General features: G+C 34.6%; 1 protein-coding gene across 6 annotated transcripts in view; it reads right to left on the minus strand.

Annotated features, from left to right (window-relative positions):
* The window catches only part of NCKAP1 (NCK associated protein 1), a 94,585-nt gene that overhangs the window by 69,149 nt on the left and 1,672 nt on the right, over positions 1-23,764 (minus strand). For 3 of the 6 annotated variants that reach the window (XR_011528467.1, XM_070580386.1, XM_070580385.1), the window contains exons 2-3: positions 13,484-13,501; positions 12,305-12,415 (exon numbers count right to left, since the gene is read on the minus strand). Coding sequence is in view for 4 of the 6 variants with exons in the window: in XM_070580386.1 (XP_070436487.1) it covers positions 12,305-12,415; positions 13,484-13,501 (129 nt within the window). In the remaining 2 variants the exon portion in view is untranslated. The remainder of the gene's footprint in view (positions 1-12,304; positions 12,416-13,483; positions 13,502-23,764) is intronic. The other 3 variants (XR_011528468.1, XM_070580388.1, XM_070580387.1) reach the window with 1 other exon arrangement.

Genomic DNA, 23,764 nt, shown 5'->3' on the forward strand with positions numbered 1-23,764 from the left:
AGTTTTAAGATTTCTAGTCACAAGATGGTCAAATTAACACAAACTAATGAAACTAGTATTATCATTGGTACTAGAAAATGACAAATTATATGTCCTAGTTTAGTGAGGTTGGTAGGTGTAACATCTTTGTATAAAAGATATTATACTGTGTTAATAATAATTTATTTCATATAATGGCAGCATTTTCCATCATAAATGGAAATATAAATGAAGCTAGACCCTCTATACTCAATTTTAATAATTAAAAAAAATCTAATATGTGATCACCTTGCTTTCATAACATGGGTGCACAGAAACAAATCAGATTTTTCTTACCGATTAGATGTCATCGTTGTAATTCATAATTATACCGAGCTATTTATGTCTAAATGGCCTCAGGTGCTATTGACATGTGCAAGGTAATCTGCCAACATTAAACAGTCCTTGCTGGTTATACTTTTTACTTTTTAAAGTGTTTATTTCTCTTCCTGTCAATTATCATTTGCTCCTGATGAGAGAATCTCTTAATGCACAATATGTTAGAAAATAGACTTGTTACAATTTTGCCTAAGGAAACAATAAACTTGGGCATAATGAGACCAAAAAGCTTATTTCTGAATAAACTTAATTTTTTTCTAAAATACCATTTCTGGTTGCTCAAAAGCATTTGTTTTTTACAGCTTTACTGAGATAGTTTACATACTATAAAATTCATTCATCGTAGGGATCAATTAAATAACTTTCATAAATTTACAGCACTGTATAACCATCAACCCTATCCAGTTTTAGAACATTTCCATTATCCCAAAAAGTTCCCTTGTGCATATTTACACTTAATCCTGCTCTTACCCTTAACCCTAAGCACTATTGATCTGCTTTCTGTTTCAATAAATTTGCCTTTTCTGGACCATTCCTATAAAATGGAATCATTTAATATGCAGCTTTTTGTATCTAATTTCTTTCACTTATTAGCCTAATGTTTTTGGAGTTTGTCCATGTTGTAACATGTATCAGTGGTTTGTTCCTTTTAATTGCTGAACGGTATTCCATTAAATGGATATACTACATTTTGCTATGCATCAGTTGACGGGCATTTGAATTTTTTTCCAGTTTTAGGCTATTACAAATAATGAATGTTGCTATAAACATATCTTTATGTGGACAAGTACTTTCATTTTTCTTGGAAAGACTCCTAGGAGTAGAACTGCTTCCTTCCTAGTTCTCAGATGTGATTCAGGGGCAAGTGATATAAGAAGTGACCTCTAGATAAGTGAAGAGTTACCGTAACAAATATTATTCATTTAGTCAACAAACGTCCCAATCGATTATATTGTCAGGCACTGTGGGAAGAGCTGAGGATAAAACTATGACTAAAATGCTCACCCTGCCCTTATATGAGCATACAGTCTAGTGAGGAAAGTCTATGCAGATATAAGGTAACTCCTACTTTTTTTTAGGTAAATGTGCAGTTTTAGAAGCTGGTTACACTACAACTAACTTCCAGGTGCAAAGTTCAAAGATGGTGAAAAACTACCATGATTAATTCCCACATTCCATTCATGACAAAGACCCTCACCAACTGGTAATAACATAAGACGTAAACACACACACAAGCACAATAGTACAAGAAAGACCACAAAAACAAAGGGCAGAGCTTCTAAGGGTGGTGAGCAAGACGGGGGAAGTTAAAGGTGGGCCTAGAATTGAGAAGGCACCCAGGGATTACTTTTGCTACATGAATACATCTTGATAAAGAGTGATTGATGGCTCATGTTAAGTTTCCTCAAGTGTCAGGCCTATAAACAGGAATAAAGTTTATGCTTAAACTGTCTTGGCTTCTTTCTGGCCTTTTTGGACATCTGCTGTTTTTGGGAGATGAGGAGACAAGGTGAAGTGGCATCAAAAGTAGACTAATTCCGGGGCTGGCCCCGTGGCCGAGTGGTTAGGTTCGTGCGCTCCGCTGCAGGCGGCCCAGTGTTTCGTTGGTTCGAATCCTGGGCGCGGACATGGCACTGCTCATCAAGCCACGCTGAGGCAGCGTCCCACATGCCACAACTAGAAGGACCCACAACGAAGAATATACAACTATGTACCGGGGGGCTTTGGGGAGAAAAAGGAAAAAATAAAATCTTTAAAAAAAAAAAAAGTAGACTAATTCCCATGTAATACCTCTAATACCCTCTTAATACCCTCCCCTCATCAATTCTTTGAGCTCAGAGGGACCTCCTATCCATTCACTCTACCATCTTTTTACTGTCACTCACCCTCTCATGTCCTATTTCTTGTTTTATCCATTTTAAAATTAAATGGCCCACCATCATATTACTCCCTTGTCCTTCTCTCAAGCTATCATAATTGTCTGATAAACCCACAATAGGAGAAAGCAGACACCTGTGTTGACTCGATCTCAACCTGAATTTACGATCATCAACCATAAGTAAGTAGCAACATTACTTCATTTTCACTGTCGATTCACTCTCCCACTCTCAATGATTATTCTGCTCCTTCTCCTCTCTGTTAAAACACTCAATAATTCCTCTACAACTTGATTCCAAGCTTAATGCTAGCCTGAGCTCTAGACTTATATACACAATTGGCTACTCAACATCTCCACTCACATTTCTAATAGGCCTCTCAATCTTAACATATCTAATAACGAACTGTTGAGTGCTATCCCTTCTATACCCCCATCCCAAACCTGTTCCTCTTGCTTCCTCAGTCCAGTAAATCTTGGTATTTGTTCAAGCGAAAAACCTTGGGGTCTCATACACCCCATACCCACTGCTTCAGCAAATACTGTAAGCTCTGTCTTCAAAATACATCCAGAATCTGAACATTTCTCACCTCTACCACCCTATTCCAAGCCACTATCAGCTCTCATCTCAATGACTGAAAATTTCCTAACTAGTTTCCCTGTTTTAAAGATGCATCCCCCCACCCCCCACACCCCCATATCCTTTTTGGTGAGGAAGATTAGCCCTGAGCTAATATCTGTTGCCAATCTTCCATTTATTTTTTCTCCCCAAAGCCCCAGTACATAGTTGTATATCCTAGTTGTAAGTCATTCTTCTTGTTCTGTTTAGGATGCCACCACAGTATGGTTTGATAAGCAGTGTGTAGGTCTGTGCCCAGAATCCAAACCAGCAAACCCCGGGCTGCCAAAGCAGAGTGTGCAAACTTAACCACGCAGCCACGGGGCCAGCCCCTCATTTCCCTGTTCTTACCTCTGTTCCCCTACAGACTATTCTCAACCAAGCAGCCATAATGATCACAGGTATAGATCACTTCATTCCTCTGCTGCTCCCCTCCAATGACATCTCAACTCACTGAAAATAATTAGCCAAAGTCCTTACTATGGCCCAGAAAGTCCTATACGATTTGCTCAACCCTTACAGTTACTCTGTCCTCATCTCCTACCACTATCTCCCTTCCCACCCCATTTGCTCTGTTCCACTCATAATGGCCTACCTCCTGTTCCCTGAACATGTCAGGCATGCTCCCACCGGAGCCCTTGCAGCTGCTGCTCCCCCAGCACAGAATGCTCCTCCCCTAGTTTATCTTACTCCCTCATATCTTCAAATCTCTGCCCTAAGCCTCCTCAGTAAGGCCTTTCCTGGTCATCTTAATTATATTAGCATGTCCTCACTATCATTCTTATTCACTTACCCTGCTTTGTTCTTCTTCTTAGAACTCATCTCTACCTAGTATTATGTTCCTGATTCCGTTTTTCGTCTATCTCTACCAAGCAGAATATAAGCTCTACAAGAGCAGTGACTTGATTTGTTTATTCACTGCTAGATCTCCTCTCCCAAAGCAGGACTTGGCTCATAAAAGGCACTCAATAAATGTTTTAATGAAAGAAATGAATGATAAGCAGAGGGGACAACGGGAACACATACATGCAGCACCTAACCTAAACTGAAAGGGTTAAAGAAAGCATCTCTGAAATGGTGACATCTAAGGATAGACCTGAAAGACAAGTAGAAGTTAGCCTAGTGAAAGAAGATGGGAGGGAAAGATTGTTCCAGATAATAAAAACAGCATAAACAAAGACCCAGAGGCAAGACAAAGTATGGTCATATGTTCCATGAAAGTGTACACATACTCTCCCAAAATAAAATACTCCCTAAAAAAATAAAGCAATAAAATGTATTTCTCCATGTTCTACACTCTATCCTACACTGGACAATGAGGACTAACACAATATACTATCCTATACATTCTTGGTCAAAGACCATTGACATACATATTTAAGACATTTTTAGCCAAGATGAGTGCCTAGGAAGAAGAATACAAGAAAATAAGTGTTATTTACTTCATTATGGTACATCTGTTATTTACTTCATTCTAACTTCTTTTGCTCTTCTACTTTGGATCTTGGCAAATAACTTTTGATCTGACAAAAGATGGAAACTGCCATGACAAATAATAATAAGATGCCATACTAAAGGTACTTGCAGGGTACCAGGTTAAAAGTGGCTAAAGCCCCCTTCAAAGAAATGACCAAGAAGGGCCAGCCCGGTGGCGCAACGGTTAAGTTCACACGCTACACTTTGGTGGCCCAGAGTTTGCTGGTTCGGATCCTGGGTGCGGACATGGCACAGTCTGGCAAGCCATGCTGTGGCAGGTGTCCTACATATAAAAAGTAGAGGAAGATGGGCACAGGTGTTAACTCAGGGCCAGTCTTCCTCAGCAAAAAGAGGAGGATTGGCAGCAGATGTTAGTTCAGAGCTAATCTTCCTCAAAAGAAATGACCAAGAAAACAAAAATCAAAGATCAGCAGGTGTATTGGTAGCATCCTTTGCCATTATGAATGAGATGTAACCATAATCACCACTGCAGCCAAACGGACTGGCTAACAACAGTTTGAAAAATAGCTGAAAAACTATTACTAGAGGCAAGACATAACTTCAGGAAATCTGGAGAAAATCAAAACATGACTACAAATGACAGGAATGCATCTCCTTGAGGGCTATGCTATGAAACCCTAGCATAATGCTCACTGGCAGTCTCATTTGCAAGAAAACAGAAAACATCCTTGAGCGGAAGAGGTTATTATGATCGTACTTTAGTATGATCAGAAAACATAGTATACAAAATTCACAAAACAACGTGATTTTAAAACAGATGTGCTTTAGGATAAGAATCACCCTTGAGAATATGGCCAAAGCTGAAAAATATATTCACACACAAATTCTGTACAGAATTTCAGGGGATTCCCAACCTCTATGAAAACTCAATGTGCCAGCTCAGGTGAAAATCATTACACTTGGGACAACAGAGAGAAATGTGTCCCAAAATGAAAGCTATGCAGTAGGCTTAAGCAAACTGTCTAGAGGGAAGTTAGAAGACAAAGGGTTATAGGAAAGTAGGCTCCAGAAAAAAAGGACAGCGTATACAAAGGTGGTATGATTATCAGGCTGGAGAGATTTAATAATTCTATAAAGGCACATAACTGTAATTCCAAAAAGCCATGCTATACCTATGAAACAAATTTAACTGAGAAACAATTGTGGAAGAAAGAATCCATTTCAGTTTAATGCAAATTCTATTACATTATAGATACATAAATATATGCAAATATATATATAAATACATATAATATAAATATATTATATTATTTGGACTTATAAGAAAGTCCAAAGTGTGAAAATGGACTGAAGCAATGCAAACTGAGTACTCAGGTCTTTACTAGTTTTCAATTTTTAGGATCAGCATATAATTCAATCTCAGAACTTTATAATTACAGAACAAAAAAAAGCATTAACCATTTGGTAAGATAAAATAAAAGTATAAACGACCAAGGGTGAGGGTATAAAAATAGAGAACTATATTATTTAAAGTTTAAAAAGGAAGTAACCAATGATCTAAAAATATTAACAAAAAAATTATCAAACATTAGGAAGAATGGAGAGGGTAAGCAAGGGACAGGAAATTTAATGAGCTAAAATCTTCATCTTTTGTAGCAAAGAATTATCAGACATTGTTTAAAGCTCGTTAATAAATATATAAAAGAATAAGCATATTTCTTACAGTTTTGGAGGTAACCTCTAGAAGTACTAAAAACAGAAGTTTCTAAAAACAGAAGTTCCCTCTGAGGAACATGATTGGGGTAGGAAAGAGTGAAGTAGGAGATAACGCTCGCTTTTCATCCTAAATTCTTCTGGACTGTTTGATTCATTACCATGTACTCGTTATTTTGGTAAAAATAAACGAAAATTTAAACCAGTTTGGGTAAGTCTATTAGTAATGATGCAATACTCTGCCAGCCACGTAACCTATTTCAAATACTTTTCAAATATATCAAAGGCTTACTTGTATCTTCTAATAAGGGATTCATTCTTTTTTTATTGTTTATTCAAGTTAGAATTGAAGACTACCTGTGGAAGAGACATTAACTGAATGTTGATGATACCTTTTTAAAAGAATACTGACATGCAAGTTAGTTCTTACTGTATTAAAGTTCTTTGAATTCTGACAAAGTTTAACTGGTCAAGACCAAATATTTCTTTAAGTTTCCATTAGGGTCTATATATAGAGAGAGACATATTTACCCACAACAAAGCACATCATCAAAAAACTCTGTTACATTAATCTATTGTAAGATGATTCCTTTCAAAAGCAAAGTATTTTTTGCTGGTCTACTATATTCTAGACAACAGGGATTCAAAGATGAGTGCACGGTCCACGAAAACGGAGAGTGAGGTACTACAGAGAAAGACTACAGTAGTTTTGTTTTATTCTGCTTCCCCTAGCGGACGCTGGGGGGAGGGACGGGGCCGGCAACAGGAGGAGAGATTGGGAGGCATGAAAAGCAGTGTTTAGATGATCATAGTGTTTGTCCCAACAGGAAATGTAGACCTGAAGGGGATAAATTCAAGAGAAACTATAATACTAAAAGCGACGAGCCCTAAATGATCAGCTTAACGTTTTATAAAAGTCGAAGGGGTTTCTGAAGGATCTAGTTTAAGTAACCAGTGGATGGTGATTGCTCAAGGCAGAGAACACAGAAAATAAACAAAAATGGAGTATAATCGTGTTCAATATTGGATAAAAAGTTTGCTATTTAGCTTGTGAAGCTGTCCAAAAGGTAGCTGGAAGTCAGATCTAGAACACAGAAGATAGAAGACAGTGTATTACCTAGCTGAAGCCATGTTTTCATACATATACACTGCGGGGGGGAAAAGGTCATTTAGACATAACCGACATTTAAAGGGCAGCTACAAGAAAAGCCAATGAAGTAGACCAAAAAGTCATAGAGGTAATATAAATAACACCTTCCATTTTTCAAAAGCAATTTGTCACACAAATCTGCTAAGCACTTTAGGAAATATTAAACTGCTTCTTGAGATTGGTATTATCACCATTTTAGAAAAAAGAACAAAGAAGCCACAAAATGTTAAATGATTTGTCCAAAATCATTCAGCTAATAAGTGGAAAGACCAGAACTTAAATTCTGGTTTATTGACTCCCAAGCCCAACCTCTCAATCCGTCTACTACCAAGACAATGGAAGCTGTGACAAGACAAAGAACGTCCTCTTACAGACTAACTAGGAACGAGCAGGGTTCCTTACCCTTTCCTTCTCACCCCTAACTAACCACAGTGCCCGTGTCAAGGGCCTCCCTGTACCCATCCCAACACCACCACCCCGCCCCCAAAACACATTTGTGTTTTTAAGAAGTTGGGACTCATTCTTTTCCAGGTTGCTTTCAGTAATATCATTAATGAGATGTATTTGTGTAGCTCCACTAAAAAAGTTATTTTTCAGCTAATAACATAATAAAGTTCAAAAAAGTATTGACAAGTTTGGGTTCTGACAAAGATCTAAGACAATGCTTAAATAAGTGAAAACTAAGTTAAAGCAGATCAATTACGTTCACGCACTCATCAAACATTTATTGAGTGCTTCTTATGTGCCCAGCACTAGTGATGAAATGGTGTTTAAAAACAGATTCTATATATGTTATAGATGCTAAATGCTCTATCTCTGAACTAACTTAACTGCTAATTATGACACTTGAAAGTTGCTTTATTTTGTCTTTCCTTGAGTGACCTTGAAAGCTAATTAAATAAAAAATATAATTTATTACACAGTATCTTGTAATACAGTGTTCTTCGAGAGGGGAGATAAATAATATCTATAAGACAAAATATTTCTCTAAGTTTGAAAACTTCATTTTCAAATTATTTCAATAACGGCCTATTTCTTGGTCCAGAATCCCTATATCATTCTTATGGCTCTCTACTCACTAACAAAGTCTTCATTCTTAGGGAGTTAAGATCTATTTCAACAAATATAGACAGTAATTTATATCACTTTCCCATTAATTTGGGACTCAAATCAAAATTTGATACTAAAATGTACAATAAATAGGCAAATTCCATAAGGATACTTTTGGGCCAGATATTTTACTGTTTTAAAAAACACAGAGTAGGTTTTACATATAAATACAACATAGGAAGAAAGGGAGCAAAATTAAGTGTAAAAAATATTGCAAAAATTTTAAGAAATGTTTTCACATACACCTGACCATGTGCTTAATTAAAATGCCTTCTAGAATTTCTTAGACAGGGGCCAGCCCCTTGGCTGAGTGGTTAAGTTCGCACCCTCTGCTTCAGTGGCCCAGTGTTTCATTGGTTCGAATCCTGGGGGCGGACGTGGCACCACTCATCAAGCCACGCTGAGGCAGTATCCCACATGCCACAACTAGAAGGACCCACAACTAAGAATATACAACTATGTGCCGGGGGGCTTTGGGGAGAAAAAGGAAAAAAATAAAATCTTTAAAAAGAAAAAAAAAGAATTTCTTAGACAAAATTTTTATCTGTTAATAAAATAAGCAGTTTCTACTATTTTCTTCATCCAGGGAAATATCAGACTTCCCCTCTATATGCTTATAAGAAACCTAAGGGAAACAAATTATAAATCCATTTGAGAGTTACACTTTCAAAATAAGGGAAGATACCATGTTATAGATAAATTAGACAATCTTTCAGCTCAGAAATGCTTTCCTTAATCTGAAATTAAATAAGAAAATCTATTAACTCTATTAAAATACATAGCCTGGCACATATTAGACACTCAACAAGAGGCTGCTATAATTCTAAAACTGGACGGCTTTTATTCATTTGAATTTTACTTAATCAGCCTGCCTTGAGGCGTACAGTGCATTCAGTTCAACATCATGACTGAGAAAAAAAAATCCATTCCTTGGTCTAGACTTTCTCTAACTCCAGAATTGGGGGAGACAAAAGTTTATAACTAGTCATAAAGGGGCCTGAGCAAGACAGTAAAAGTGACTCCAGAGAGTGCAACATCATCACTGTCGAAGCCATGTTAGGCACCAATCCTGCTGTCAGCAGTCCCCTCCTTTGTTGTACACCAAGCATCTACGTGCTCATAGCTTCTAACAAGATCTAAGAGTATGGGAACGGGAGCAGTTACCAAAGAAACAATCAAGAATCACCAATTTTTTGGCTGCAAAATAGGATTAGCCTTTTCTGTAAGGATTTATTTTAGAAACTTCAAAAAAAAAATGCTGCTGAATTTTTCACCAAAACAATCTCTTTTTATGACTGCCTTTTCTGAAACAAGAGGACAAGTGGTGTTTGTACGACACGAATCAAAACAGAAATAGTGGTAACCAGTAATTCTGCCTGATCCCTGAGATAAAGTAAGCATGCTCTGTGGCACATATTTATACAGTGACCCAAAGACCAGGAATAAGACGGGAAAAACCCCAACTGTGATATCAATACTATTTCTTCAGTGCACTTACAGCCAGAAATCTGCAAGCTCCTATCAATTCCAGATGCTGCTGTCATTTCCAGTCCTGAAACCTCCATTAACTACTTCGATGGAATTAAAAAATAATAATAAAACTGAACTCCTCATTTCTCATTTCCTAACCCAAGCTGTCCAGGAACTTCTCAAGAGGATTTTATCAGGTTTAGACCAAAACTGAGACCACAATCTTTATACATACTCAGTATACAGTACTTCAGTAGACAAAAAACAGCAGAATAGTACTACACCAAATAGTTGTAAAGGCCATATGACAAAACTCAGACCTTGCAAACAAAACAATCAGAGTAAATTCTACAAGTAGTCATAACATTCACTAACACTGTACAACTGATTTTATAGATTAAACACAGAATTACCACATGATCATATCTAGGAACAATTCCACTCCTAGATACATATATCCAAGAGAAGATATGTTCACATAACTTTTACACAAAAATGTTCATAGCAGCGTTATTCGTGATAGTCAAAAAAGTAGCAACAATTCAAATATCCATCAATTGATGAATGGATAAATAAAATGTGGTATATCTACACAACGGAATATTTTTTGGCAATAAAAAGAAATGAAGTACAACTTGGATAAACCCTGAAAACATTATGCTAAGTGAAAGAAACCAGTCACAAAAGACCATATGTTACATGATTCTATTTATATGAAATCTCCAGAATAGGAATACAGACAAAAAGTAGGTTAGTGTTTGCCTAGGGCTGGTGGGTTACCAGGAGTGAATGCTAATGGGTCCAGGTTTTCTTTCTGGGGTGAAGAAAATGCTCTACAATTGATTGTGGTATTGGATGCACAACTCTGTGGATGTACTAAAAACCACTGAACTGTACACTTTAAATGGGTGAACTGTATGGTATGTGAATTGTATATTAATAAAGCTGTTATTAAAAAAATCAATTTTGTGTTATAAAAGTTGGGAAGGGAAGTAAAACTACTAAAAAACACAGAACAACAGCATTATTCTAAACAGTGTGCCCAGCACATCAAGAACAGCAAAGATTCTTAATTTACTCGTTAACAAAAAATTTTACTGTTATCAAACAGTGAATATATATTAAACCACATCTTGGTAATTTTCTAAGAGAAGAGCTCATATTCAGGAACTATGCTTATTCTCACATGGAAATTTAGAAACACATACATATATATATATATAAACTAAGCTTAAAAGATTCTCTGAAGAGCTCACATCTCAGAGATTTTATGAGACAAGAGAAAGAGAAGTGTCTATGAAATTAAAAGACAGATTTTCACTATAAAATCTCTCATTTAGAGTGAATATATGATCTCTCAGATGAGTTGGCTAATTAATGTCAATAAAGAAAAACAGAGTTCTCCACACAAATCATGTTCTTAAGAAGTATGTGCTTTGAATCACTCGTTTGTATTCAAGAACTAATTGTGATACCTTAATATACTAATTATAAAGCACAATCTTCTATGAAACAAAGACCGCTATTAACCTGTAGTCACGAAAAACAGATTCTTTTTAAAAACTTCTTTAAAAAGCACTTTAACAGATTTATTTTATTAATTCTGAGTGGTATTTTCCATCTACATTAAAATATTTTTAAGTAAAAGTGGTACCAACAGGTTAAATACTAATCTTCAATGAACATATGTGATTTGAGGAAACCAAAAAAATGACAAAATATTTCTTAAACACAGCTTCTTAAAAGTAGAGAGATCATATGTAAAAGGAAATTTCTAGAGTAACTGCACATAAAGAAAAAAAAGCAAGAATTGTAACATGAGACTACCAAAACAAAAAAAATTAAAAGTGAAAAACGAAGACATACAGAAAGATTCCAAGTCAAGAAAATTTATATGAAAAGGCAATGTTAAGGTGAAAAATAACTCTAATTTTCCAAAATTAGTCAGTCATAGAAATTATTATAAAGAATTACCAAAAGATATGAAAACATATCAGGAAGACTCTAAATATGACTATATTTCAATACACCATGAGAAACTATCCCATCTGAGAAAAGTAATACGGGATAATAAAGATCCACACCACCACCTTGCTATATTATTTAATTTTCAGAAATGGTTTTCTCAATTATAAAAATACTAGAGAAATAAATGTATTTTAAATCTAGACATAGCTAATTACTAAAAAAAAAAAAAGCTCTACGAAGACATTTACTAGCTTCAAAATAAAGTTATGTTTATGACTATATGAAAAAACTCCCCAATTAGTCATGCAAATATTTGGAATACATACATATCTATTACCTTACTCTCTGTTGCAACTTGAAAAGGAAGAAGTGTATAAGAAATTAATTCTAATGTTTTCTATAATAAAATGACAATGTAGCTGAGTCATTTTTTCTAGTTTCAGAGATAAGAATATTGTCTCTAAAAGCCCTTAATCAATGTATGTAATTCGTATATCAAAACATAAAGAATTACATAAATAAGAGCTACTTTAAACATTATACTGACCATAACTTTCCCTACAGGTGGTTAAAATCAAGACATACAAAAATTTAGAAGACTTACATTGTTGTTGCGGGTTTCTACAGCAGGGAATTTTCTGACTATGAATTTCACAGCAGATTCCAGGTTTTTGTCAATAAGATAGGATGGTTTTGCCTTGGGGTCCCCACATGCCTATAAAACAACAGTAACAAAAAAAGTGAAATACATCCTTCTTCTAAAACCAAGGAATAAAAGCACATCTGTAATCAGAAATTAGAGAGATATTTATTGTTTTTGGTGAGCAGGTGATAAAATGAATAGGCAAAGTGCAGGGATTGTCACAGCTGAAATATGCAATGGGAGACAGTACAGAGATGTTCTTCTACTGAAAAAAATGCATGGAAAGTTTCAAAGCAGTTAGCGCAGAACAGCAGTGAAGGAAAAAGCTCAAACCTAAAAAAAAAGAAAAAGAAAAAAAATTCTTGGTTTGAGGTAGGATTGTATTCATCTGAAGCTAATAAAATATTACAAAATTAAATATTCAGTAGAGTACTGGAAATGTTTCTTTCTAAGTGTTATAAAATATAAGCTTATGTTTAAATGTCTCCTCAAAAATGTTTTCCTCATTCGCTTTAAACATTTTAATACAAGAGCCCTAGTTCAAAAGAACTGGAAGCTGCTAAAATTGTCTTTATAGTACTAAAGTGTGTTGCCTGTTGCTCTGAACATCTGAGTTACAGCACTGTTTTCCATCATACCAGCAGTACTTCAAACAATGAATTGAATCTACATCTGTTCTCTCTCTCTTAAGCACAGAACAAATGGAAATGTTTACATTTTAACCACATCAGCAGTATAGCATTCTCTGCAGTAAACTGTCAAGCATTATACATATGTCAGGTATAATTATTAGAAAGAACTTTTTATCTGAACTATCAGCAATACAGAATATTATCTTCGATATTGTTCATTGCTCCATTATGTGACATTTAATTAACTGCGTGCTAGTGAGATGTTATTTCTTAGGGAATTATGAAAATTGTAACATTCCTATTTAACTTTTTATTGCATTTTTAAAAGGATGTGTCCTTTGAAAAGTTCTATCTCTCTATTCTGTGTGAGGAAATACAGTATTGAAATTTAATGTTTTTTCATTGTTTACTATGGCTATGTTGTGGATTGTAGAAAGAGAAGTTATGAAACATGAAACTGATCTGAAGCGGGCAAGCGGGCAGAGGGAAGGTGAAAAGCTTTGCAAACCTTCCAAACTTGTCCTTGCTGGGGAAGCATTGTAATAAAAAGAGAGAAAATTACGTGTAAACAATGATTGTCAAACTATGACATACGTTTCAGTAGAGAACTTATGCACTGAAAACTATTAATAACAAAACAAGATTAGAACTATATGGTGCTACAATTTTAAAGGTATTCTAAGTAGCAAGTTTTAGTATACAATAGATTTATAGAGTTTATACTATTCATATATATTTAAATACTACTGTGTAAGTGTACAGCCATGTCAGCTTCTTGGTGCTCTTTCTAAATCAACTTAGAATAATACTAAAAGGAAAAAATAAAGACTACATGCAACTATAAAAATAGGAGCAAAACCATCAGTGAAATTTTACATACCTTAAAAAGAAATGGTAGCCAAGAATGAAAATAAATTGTTATTGGATGACTTTTGCACTTTAGCTCAAATTGAAACTATTTTTCAAATATCACCTAACTTCCTCGCAAGCCAAAGTACAAATATCAATGCAAACATTCCTATATTTTCCAAATGGAAATAGGAACGCGGTCAGAACTCTCTTAATTCTCAAACATAATTAGATAAAATAAAATTAAGAAATTTAGAACTTCATAAATCTTTAACCAGATTGACACAAGGACAAAATTCCATTTCAACATATTTAATATTAAAATATACCTGACTTTTCCTCAGAGTAGGTTATCATTTGTTCAAAATATTATTTTTCACAAATTAATCTTCCAATTAATCCACTTCCAAAAAAATTATACTCTAAAATAGGAATAACTAAGAACCACATAACTAAGAACTTGTCCTAATGGAAATAGCCACTAGCATTTCCTTACATCAATGATATAAAGAAAATCAAGTTTCATAAACATGCCTGAAGTAGTGCAGAAAATCCAAAAGTGATTCCAAATTATGTTCAGATTTTAATGATATGCATTCTCTTATATTCTAATTATTTAAAAATTCAGCTATCCATTCTAACAATAGTAGTGACTACCAAATAATGCAAGTGATAGACTACCATACCTATTTCCAATGACCACAAATTTGACTGTGTAAGAATTTAATCAAGTAACTAAAATCAAGTAACTAAAAGGAGTAAATCTCCTTCCTTAGAACTGATTACCTTTTCCACACTGCTCACCAAGCCATATCTAAACATACTACACTGGGATGTCATAAAGGTTAAGAACACAGACTCTGGAATAAGACTGACTGGATTTCAATCTTTACCACTTACTAGCCATGGGACCTTGGATATATTACATAACATCTCCTAGTCTCAGTTTCTTTATGGGTAAACAGGGAAATTAGTACTTACCTCACAGGGTCATTATGAGGATTAGAAGAGAGATAAATAAACCACGTACAGTATTTACCAAAAGGATTGGCACACAAGTACCCTAAAAATGTTAGCTATTGTTAATAATAGCTATAATTAATTACCCAAGTAAACGTTTCATATGCATAGTAATCACAGAATAGTTTTTATCATAGTATATACAACTAGCAATACTGACAATTCCCTCTCCCTATCACATATTTCTTTTATTTATCCTAAGTCTAAACATATCAGATTTGTTCAATCTATAAAGAGTTTAGCCTAGTTGTTAAGAACATGAGTTCCATGATAGGCTGTCCATGTTCTAATCCTGGCTCCATCACTTCCTAGCTGTAATCATAAGCAAGTAACTTTACTTTTCTGTGCCTCAGTTTTTTCATCTGTTAAATAGGTGATGATAATTACAACCTGCTCAAAAAGTTTTTAGTCCCATTACATGAGTGTGTGCAGGCGTGCACCTCTGGACACAGAGAATTTACAAGGGTATGTGGCATACCGTGAGCACTCAAAAAATGCTAATAAAAAATGCAAGGTTCACAGACACTAAACAGAAGTACTAGGGCCCATTTAATTTTTTCTGAAATCAACCTACTTGATTTATTTACTTAATATCAATAGAGACACTTGTGTGGGGAATACTCAGGCAAAAAAAGAAAAAGTAAAGAAAAAAGTAAACTATGACCTAACTAAAAGTTAACATTTAGGTAAATAAATCCTTGCAAAGAGCCATACTTAATAATTTAGTCCAGGAGGATTTCCTACTACATGTTTTAGTGTATACTAAAGAGGTATAGCAAAATTTCAACTAACTAGATGTCTCAGTTTATAAAGATTAATCATCTTCCCCACCCTAACTCAAAAAGTTTCATTTTGAGGACTCTGAGGACAAAGAAATTATAAGATAACAGCCTATATTTTAAGAACATAGCCTGCAACTGGTAAACCTGAAACCCTATCTTGTCTTAATACAGCTACAACACTACAAAAAATTAATCTTTCACTCTTAAAATTATCACCCTTTGAAGTACCACATTTAAAAAAACAATATATACTACTATACTTAGTTACCAATACATTTTAGACTAATACATTTCAGAAACGCTAACCATAAAGACTGAATCAAAAAGTTTAACAAGGGGCCAGCCCAGTAGTCTAGCAGTTAAGTCCGCATGCTCTGCTTCAGCAGCCCTGGGTTCACTGGATTGGATCCCCAGCACAGACCTAGCACAGCTTATCAAGCCATGCTGAGGCAGACATCCCATATATAAAATAGAGGAAGATGGGCACAGATGTTAGCTCAGGGCCAATCTTCCTCAGGAAAAAGAGGAGGACTGGCAGCAGATGTTAGCTCAAGGCCAGTCTTCCTCAAAACAAAAAAAAATTAACAAATTACCAATTCAATTAAATAAAATTTTTGAGTACTTCTATCCCCACCCAATCCCTGCCCCCAAAAGAGAAAGGTGAGTACAGGGCAAAATTTAGTCTAAATCCCTGAATCTTACAGCTCTACCAAAAAAAGTTTTTTCACATAGGCTATTTCACCAGACAAAAGGGAAATTATATGTGAAAGACAGAATTCACCAACCCAAAACCTTATGTTTTACTTTATCTAGACTCAACATGCTTTTGATAATGCACGAAATACTATAATTTAAAATTCCAGATCTAAAGCAAATTTAAATACTTATATACTTAAATTTCCAGTTCTCAGAATTAGAACTTTATTTTCCATGAACATTCTAATTATCTTTAAATTCATCAAAGATAAGATTATTCAATGTGAAATATAATAATTAAGAACTCTGTCTCTGAATCAAGTAGATCACAGCCCGTATGATGTTAGGCAAACTGCTTAACCTCTGAGCCTCAGTCCCCTAACCCATAAAGAGAGGAGACTATTACTACATACTTCATAGGGTAGACTGTTCAGATTTTTAAAATACAAAATGCACATTAAGTGTTTATTCCAGTGTCCAGCACATTAGTACTTAATAAATAAGTTCTAAATAATTATCTTCTATTTTTTAAAATAAAACTTTTGAAAACATATGAATATCTATAGTGAGTCCTCAATTATCAGAATAAGATTTTCCATCTAACCAATTCTAGGTATTAACTGTCAATTCAATATCTCCAAGTTCATTTTTTCACAAAACACAAATGCAATGTTATTACCAAAAATAAAGAACAAAGATGTTTCAGAAAACCACATACTATTTTATTCAGGCCACAAAAGAACGTCTTTGACTAGAAACCTCAAGGCTAGACTTTATATGGTTTTAAAGGATGACTTTAAAACAAATCTTTCTGCCAATCTACTACAAAAATGCCTTCCGAAGTCCTTTCCTCAGGCTGCCCCACCACAGATTACACCCCACAGCTTAATATTACATGTTAATGGTAGATATTTTTCAAGAACTTACCATGATGTTAAAAAAATCAAATATAGATAGAAATCATCCTCTATCAATTCATAAGAGATTAAGCAACAATCAGGAAAAAAGGAAATAAAGATACAAGACTGGGGAGTAAAAAGAATATTTACTGGGCACCTGGTATGTGCAAAACACCTATGCTTTAGAAATTATCTAAAACATCACGCGACAGAAAGAAAAAGAGCTTCAGAGAAATTATGCGATTTGCTCAAGGTTTTAAAACTACTAACTATGAGTACCCAAAGATTCCAAAGCACTAAAAATGCTTATCTGAAAATATATGCTCCAAAAACATGTATAAGAACATGCTCCATTCTTTCAACACCTCAGCTGTTCAAAACTTTCACTGGAGTAATTACTATCAGGGGAAAAACCTGATTAGGTCAATCAGTTTTATTTTTTAAGTCCTAGTCTAACTCAGTAATAAAACACATTCCTTTGCCAAAATACTATAGAATGAAATAATTTTAGTATAATAACTTAATTGAAAAAAACATGAACTCAGGATCAGAGTGAGAACGGTTTTTGTGAGAGCAAAGAAATAGCCCTATCTGAATCAGGTTAGGGAAGACGAGAAAAACACAAAATGTGACCAATTTATGCTAGAAGGAGCAATTTAATTTTTACTCAACAAACAAGAAAGACCATAGTTTTTAAAGGAGGTTTTGCAAAACTGGAGGCATAAAGGGACCAAGATTCTCCCTTCAGCCTTCAACAAATTGACACTAATGCCTAGAGGAAGAATACACGTCGCCTAACATCATGGACCATAAAAGCAACTTAGCTCTCATTCTTTTACTTTCTAATTTGAAACATAATGAAAGTAATACAGTGTGAAAATTTTCAATAAATATTGGAAAAACTACCAACTGCAGAACAAGTCTCAAATTCTAGTACTCGTGGTTAATTTTCCAATTTTTTTTTCTCACGTGTATCACACATTTTGGCCAATCAATTTGCTTTGAACTTTTCCTTGAGCTTGGGTGGATGAAAAAAAAATTTTTTTAAGTAATCCACTGCTACAGTTTAGATTAAGAGGTTTGATAGGGGGGCTGGCCCCGTGGCCGAGTGGTTAAGTTCGCGCGCTCCGCTGCAGACGGCCCAGTGTTTCGTTAGTTCGAATCCTGGGCGCTGATATGGCACTGCTCATCAGACCACGCTGAGGCAGCGTCCCACATGCCGCAACTAGAAGAACCCACAACGAAGAATACACAACTATGTACCGGGGGGGCTTTGGGGAGAAAAAGGAAAAAATAAAATCTTTAAAAAAAAAAAAAAAAGAGGTGTGATAGGAAAGTATACTGCAATTACTGGAAATACTATAAAATTAATGTAATTTTGTCAATAACTACCTGTTAATCACAGTCAATAATAACAAATTTAAAGATATATAAATTATGGTTACTGTTTTCTAAGCACAACTTCTGGGAAAATCACGAACTTAAGAAATATTTCAACCCATTATACATTTCAAAACTTATTAAAAATTTTAGTGGTTCAAATGAGAGTTACTAATTATTACTCAATTCACAACAAGATGTCTGTGTCACTGTTGTCCTTAAACATTTTTCAGCCTCCAATGTACAGAAACATCTCAGTTTATAAAACAAAGGTGTTCTGTTATAGTTTTTTAGAAGCGTTATAAATGGTCACATTTTTACTGTTCTTAGGAAGTTGCTCTTTAAAGGACTGCTGAAAAACATACTTCTGAAATACAAATCGTTATTTCGTATTAGCAGTAAGTAGATATCAAACTATAATATCAAATAGTAAAAAGGAATAGTTAAGAAATGTCTCCTAAAGGTGGTCTTAAGCTGGATTTAATAGGAAAAACAAAAGGAACATTTATTAAGCGTCCACTATGTTTCAAGCCCCAGAAACAGAACTTAATAACTTAAAGGAATGGACATATTCAGCTAGCTACATCCGATATGTTAAAAATGAGGAGGCCCAGATGAAAAAGTGTGTCAGTGTTGAAAGTTCTTGTCCTGACTGGTTAGGATGATTGAAAATCTGATTTATTTTCTTTTTTGATGACTTACTAGTTGTGTTAGTGTTAAAGAAAATTCCAACAATAATTTTGGATCAGGTTTAGTAGATGTATGTCTTATATGTTACTAGAACTAAGCAGTTTCATCTCTTTATTGTCCAATAAAAGTAATGTGTAATAAAAGTAATGTGTAATAAAAGTAATGCTAGCTGCCATGTGTTGAGACTTCACTATATGCTAAGTGTTTTATATTTTTTCTTTTATTTGTCCTTAGATCTGTGGTGTAGGTACCTATTTTGTAGATAAAGCAATTGAATTTGGAGAGATTAAGTTCTTATTACTCTAGAAAAATAAAAATTTGGATTGGTACCTTTCTTTATTGACTCCTAAGTCTGGACTCTTGATATAATTATTTTTGCCATTAGACTTATATTCATTAGTGAAATTTTTGTGGTAGATATAATTAGATTTGAAACACAATAACCTTAAAGAAATAAGGAATTGTATTACAGAAATAGTTTTTCTCAGTGTAGACTACTTTTGTATGAACTTTGTTTGCATTTGTATGAAAAGACCACTGAGATCATATTATGAGTGTACCAGGGTGATTATTAATGGAAACTTCTGCTTAATGTTGTAATGTGTTAAAATGAGAAATAGTTTAGAATTAGGATTTTTTTTTTTGAGGAATATTAACCCTGAGCTAACTGCTACCAGTCTTCTCTTTTCGCTGAGGAAGACTGGCCCTGAGCTAACATCCGTGCCCATCTTCCTCTACTTTATATGTGGGACGCCTGCCACAGCATGGTTTGTCAAGTGGTGCCATGTCTGCACCTGGGATCTGAACCGGCCAACCCCAGGCTGCCGAAGTGGAATGTGCGCACTTTGCTGTGCCACCGGGCCAGCCCCTCGAATTAGGAATTTTAAAAATCAATTTATTTAAAAATTTGGGGGGAAATAAATTTGTATTTACTTTTCAGGTTATATTTATTTTTCCTTTGTGATTATTTCTCAAGTTTAGTCCCTGACATATTAAAATATATACTGTGAAAGGACTAACCATACAAGCAATTCTAACGAAAATAAATAGGAAATTTTGCTTAAACTGGGGGAAAAGTATATATAAAGCAGAAAGGAAGGTGTAAACTAAGAGAAACAATGAAACAGCATTTATCTTCCTTAATTTTAATGACGTATGCAACTTTTTCCTCAGTTGATATTTTGTTTTTAATTTTGAAATTTCAGTATACTTTTTTCGTTTTACATTTTGATTTCTAAAGTCAAATGGCATCATTTTTACATTGAAAACCCTGTAACATGAAATGTAAGAAATGCAATTATGAAAGTACAACCAGTAAGTTTCTTTCTTTCCGTGTTGGACTTTACAAAATTAGCAGTACTCTTTTATTCCCAAGATGTTTTTTAGTTGGCTTTAGTACATTTAGTAAATGTACTAAAATCTTAATTTTGATCCTATTAGGAATTTGAAATACTGTAATTAGACTTTGGTAAATTGTTTACTTAATCTGACAGTGATGAGAAAAACTCCTAGTTAATCATTTCTTCAAATAACATTGTACTGAAATGTTTTACTTCTTAACATGTTTAAGGCTCTCTATAACAAAACCCCACTGGGAGAAAACAAATCTTATACTAATAAGACGACTTAGTCTAGAACTCGCCACAATTCAATCTTTGGAACATGCTTCTGCTCCTGAATGACCAACAGAGAAAATAATGCCCTAAACGGAGAGAAACACAACCCTGAAAGGGAAGACTAGAGCTGGTTCCTCTCCCTTCATCTTACACTGCACCCTTCACACACATCTTTTTTTTTCTCTCTCTATTGTATAAGCAAATACCAGCTGTGGACTTTCAATTTTATGCTGCCATTCTATTAATTTTTTCCTCATGAAATACATTTGTCCAAAATCATGGGAAAAGAATTGTGGGGGAAACAAAGAAAAATATTCCTCTAACCAACAAAAAACGTAAAAGTCGGATGAAATCTGCAAAAATACTCCATTAAAAAAGAAGTTTGCAGGGCGGGCCCAGTGGCGCAGTGGTTAAGTTCATACGTTCTGCTTCGGCGGGCGGGGGTTTGCCGGTTGGATCTGGGTGTGGACCTACACACCACTCAGCAAGACACGCTGTGGCAGGCGTCCCACATATAAAGTAGAGGAAGATGGGCAGGGATTTTAGCTCAGGGCCAGTCTTTCTCAGCAAAAAGAGGAGGATTGGCAGATGTTAGCTCAGGGCTAATCTTCCTCAAAAAAAAAAAGTCTGCAATAGTTGGGTAGGTCTTTCTCCTTTTGTCTTTTAGAGTTGAGGCAATAATTAAACAAGACGTAAAACACGCAAGTACTAACTGAGACTTTTTGGTACAGTTACCAAGTTCACGCTGGTGATGGTGAAGAAAAAGAAAGGAGACAGAAAAAACAAGAGTAAACAACAAAAGAATACTTTTAAATTCAGCAAAAATGTTTTCTTTTGGGATTAGGGAAAGTATTTGCTGAACAGCAATAAAATTTCAGAAAAACCAATGTTGCCAAAAAAGTTCCTGAGACTCCTAAATAAATACTATGTTCCATTCTTAGAAGTTTTAAACTATTTGCACACTGTTACTGCCTTTTATCTTCATAAACAATCCTGTGAAGCACGCACAGCAGGAATTACCATCCCTATATTACAAAAAAGTAAACTGCGCTCAGTTACTATTTAAGATGGGCCATAACTTCTACTTGTAAAGATACCATAATCAGAGCTGGAAGAGACTTTGGCCTTCCTTTTATAGTTAATTTTCCCCCATTTTACAGATGAGAAAAGATGAAGCTCACAGAAGTCAAGATAACTACCCAATGTCACAGAACTCTCAGTGACAGACTGAAAAATGGAATGTAGGTTTCCTAACTTGTGGCAGGCACAGTGCTATTTACTTCCACCACACTGCCTGCCCCCCGCCACAGTAAGAGATATAAAAGGAGCCTGAGAAGTGCTAAAAATCACTTTATAAGTGAGTAGCATCATTAGGTCTGGAAAAGGGAAGACCTGTTTTTAATAAAAAATAAAAACTTTAAGGGATTAAGAAATAAATTTAAATGTAAAATTATCTACTACCTTCATGTCTTTTCCCTAAAATCCTCCTTTATGTGTCCTTACATCCCTGACTAAGCTACAAGTTCCTTAAAATTTTCATAATCTGTACATATTAAGATCTCAAAATATTTTGACTGATGAAATTTTCTTTATAAAAGGAAAATATTTTTCAGTAACCATGTTACAGCCCCCTAACAAGCATTAGAGCACATTATTCTTGATTATAGCAACTTATGAAGTTATTTTACTTAGGTCACTGAAGTATTTTTCATTGTGTATGCTCACTAAAATATTTCCATTGCAACTTCCAATTGAAACAGCAGAGTAATGAGATCTGATAGACAATCTAATGCATTAATAAAAATGTGATAATTGACTGGCAGACATGTATTATGTGGTGGAAGGTTTTTTTTTAGGACTAGGAGATTGAGATTGAAAAGATTATGTGGTTTATACTGTCAAAAAATGCAGACAGCATGAACCTTATAAACACATGGTGAACAGATCTTACTAATTTTTTGGCAAGATTTTTGAACAAATGTTTCAATTCCTAGCCAGCCGGGAAGATATGCCAGTCTTACAGACAACAAGCTGAAAGATTCAAAATCTATCTGATGCATTTGTATGCAAAATTACACAAGGAGAGCAAACCAAAAATTATTATTAAAACTAGAGCAAGATTATACACACAAACTCATAAATATGTTAAATACATATAATATATATATAGTATTATTCACTTGAACAAGGCCTAACTGAAGGCCTCAAGGACCAGGTAAGGCCCTAAGTACTAGCAATTCACAAATGGGTAACACTGTCCCTGTCCAGAAGGAACTCACAATCAGGCAAGGTAGATAAAATATTTCTCAATAAACCATAAGTATGTGTTAAGTGCTGAAATACAACATTTCAATAACTCAAAATATTTGACACTTGGATATAATGATCACATTCAACTCATTTCAAATTTTACTAGTGCAGTAATACAAGAGCCTGAAATTTCTCAAAACAGGAAGTGAAAGAAATAACCTTTTGAGAATAGGCGGTGAACTGGAATTACAAGAGTTCAAACGCTTAGAATCTAGTATAATCTTATTTAATTTATGAAGACAGAATAAGTAAAGCTTGATCATATTTACACCATAAAAATGTTCAATGAAAGCTTAAAAAAACCTATTTTGCCCAAATACTCAAATCACTTTTGATGTTAACTCTCACTTCCTCTTCTGGAAACCATCATAACCATTTCCTTTAACCACAATACCACATGTCTAGTAACTTTCAGTAACGTTTGACTTGCTCATTTTTAGGACAAAGTTCAGATAGGAACCAATTTCCAACTTTTTAAGGAGTATAATGCTCACAAAAAAGTTCAGGTCAACGCAACCTATAAGCAACACTCCCTAAAATTAAATTA

Source organism: Equus przewalskii, chromosome 17 (genome assembly GCF_037783145.1).
Source record: "Equus przewalskii isolate Varuska chromosome 17, EquPr2, whole genome shotgun sequence".
Taxonomy (NCBI): Eukaryota; Metazoa; Chordata; class Mammalia; order Perissodactyla; family Equidae; genus Equus; species Equus przewalskii.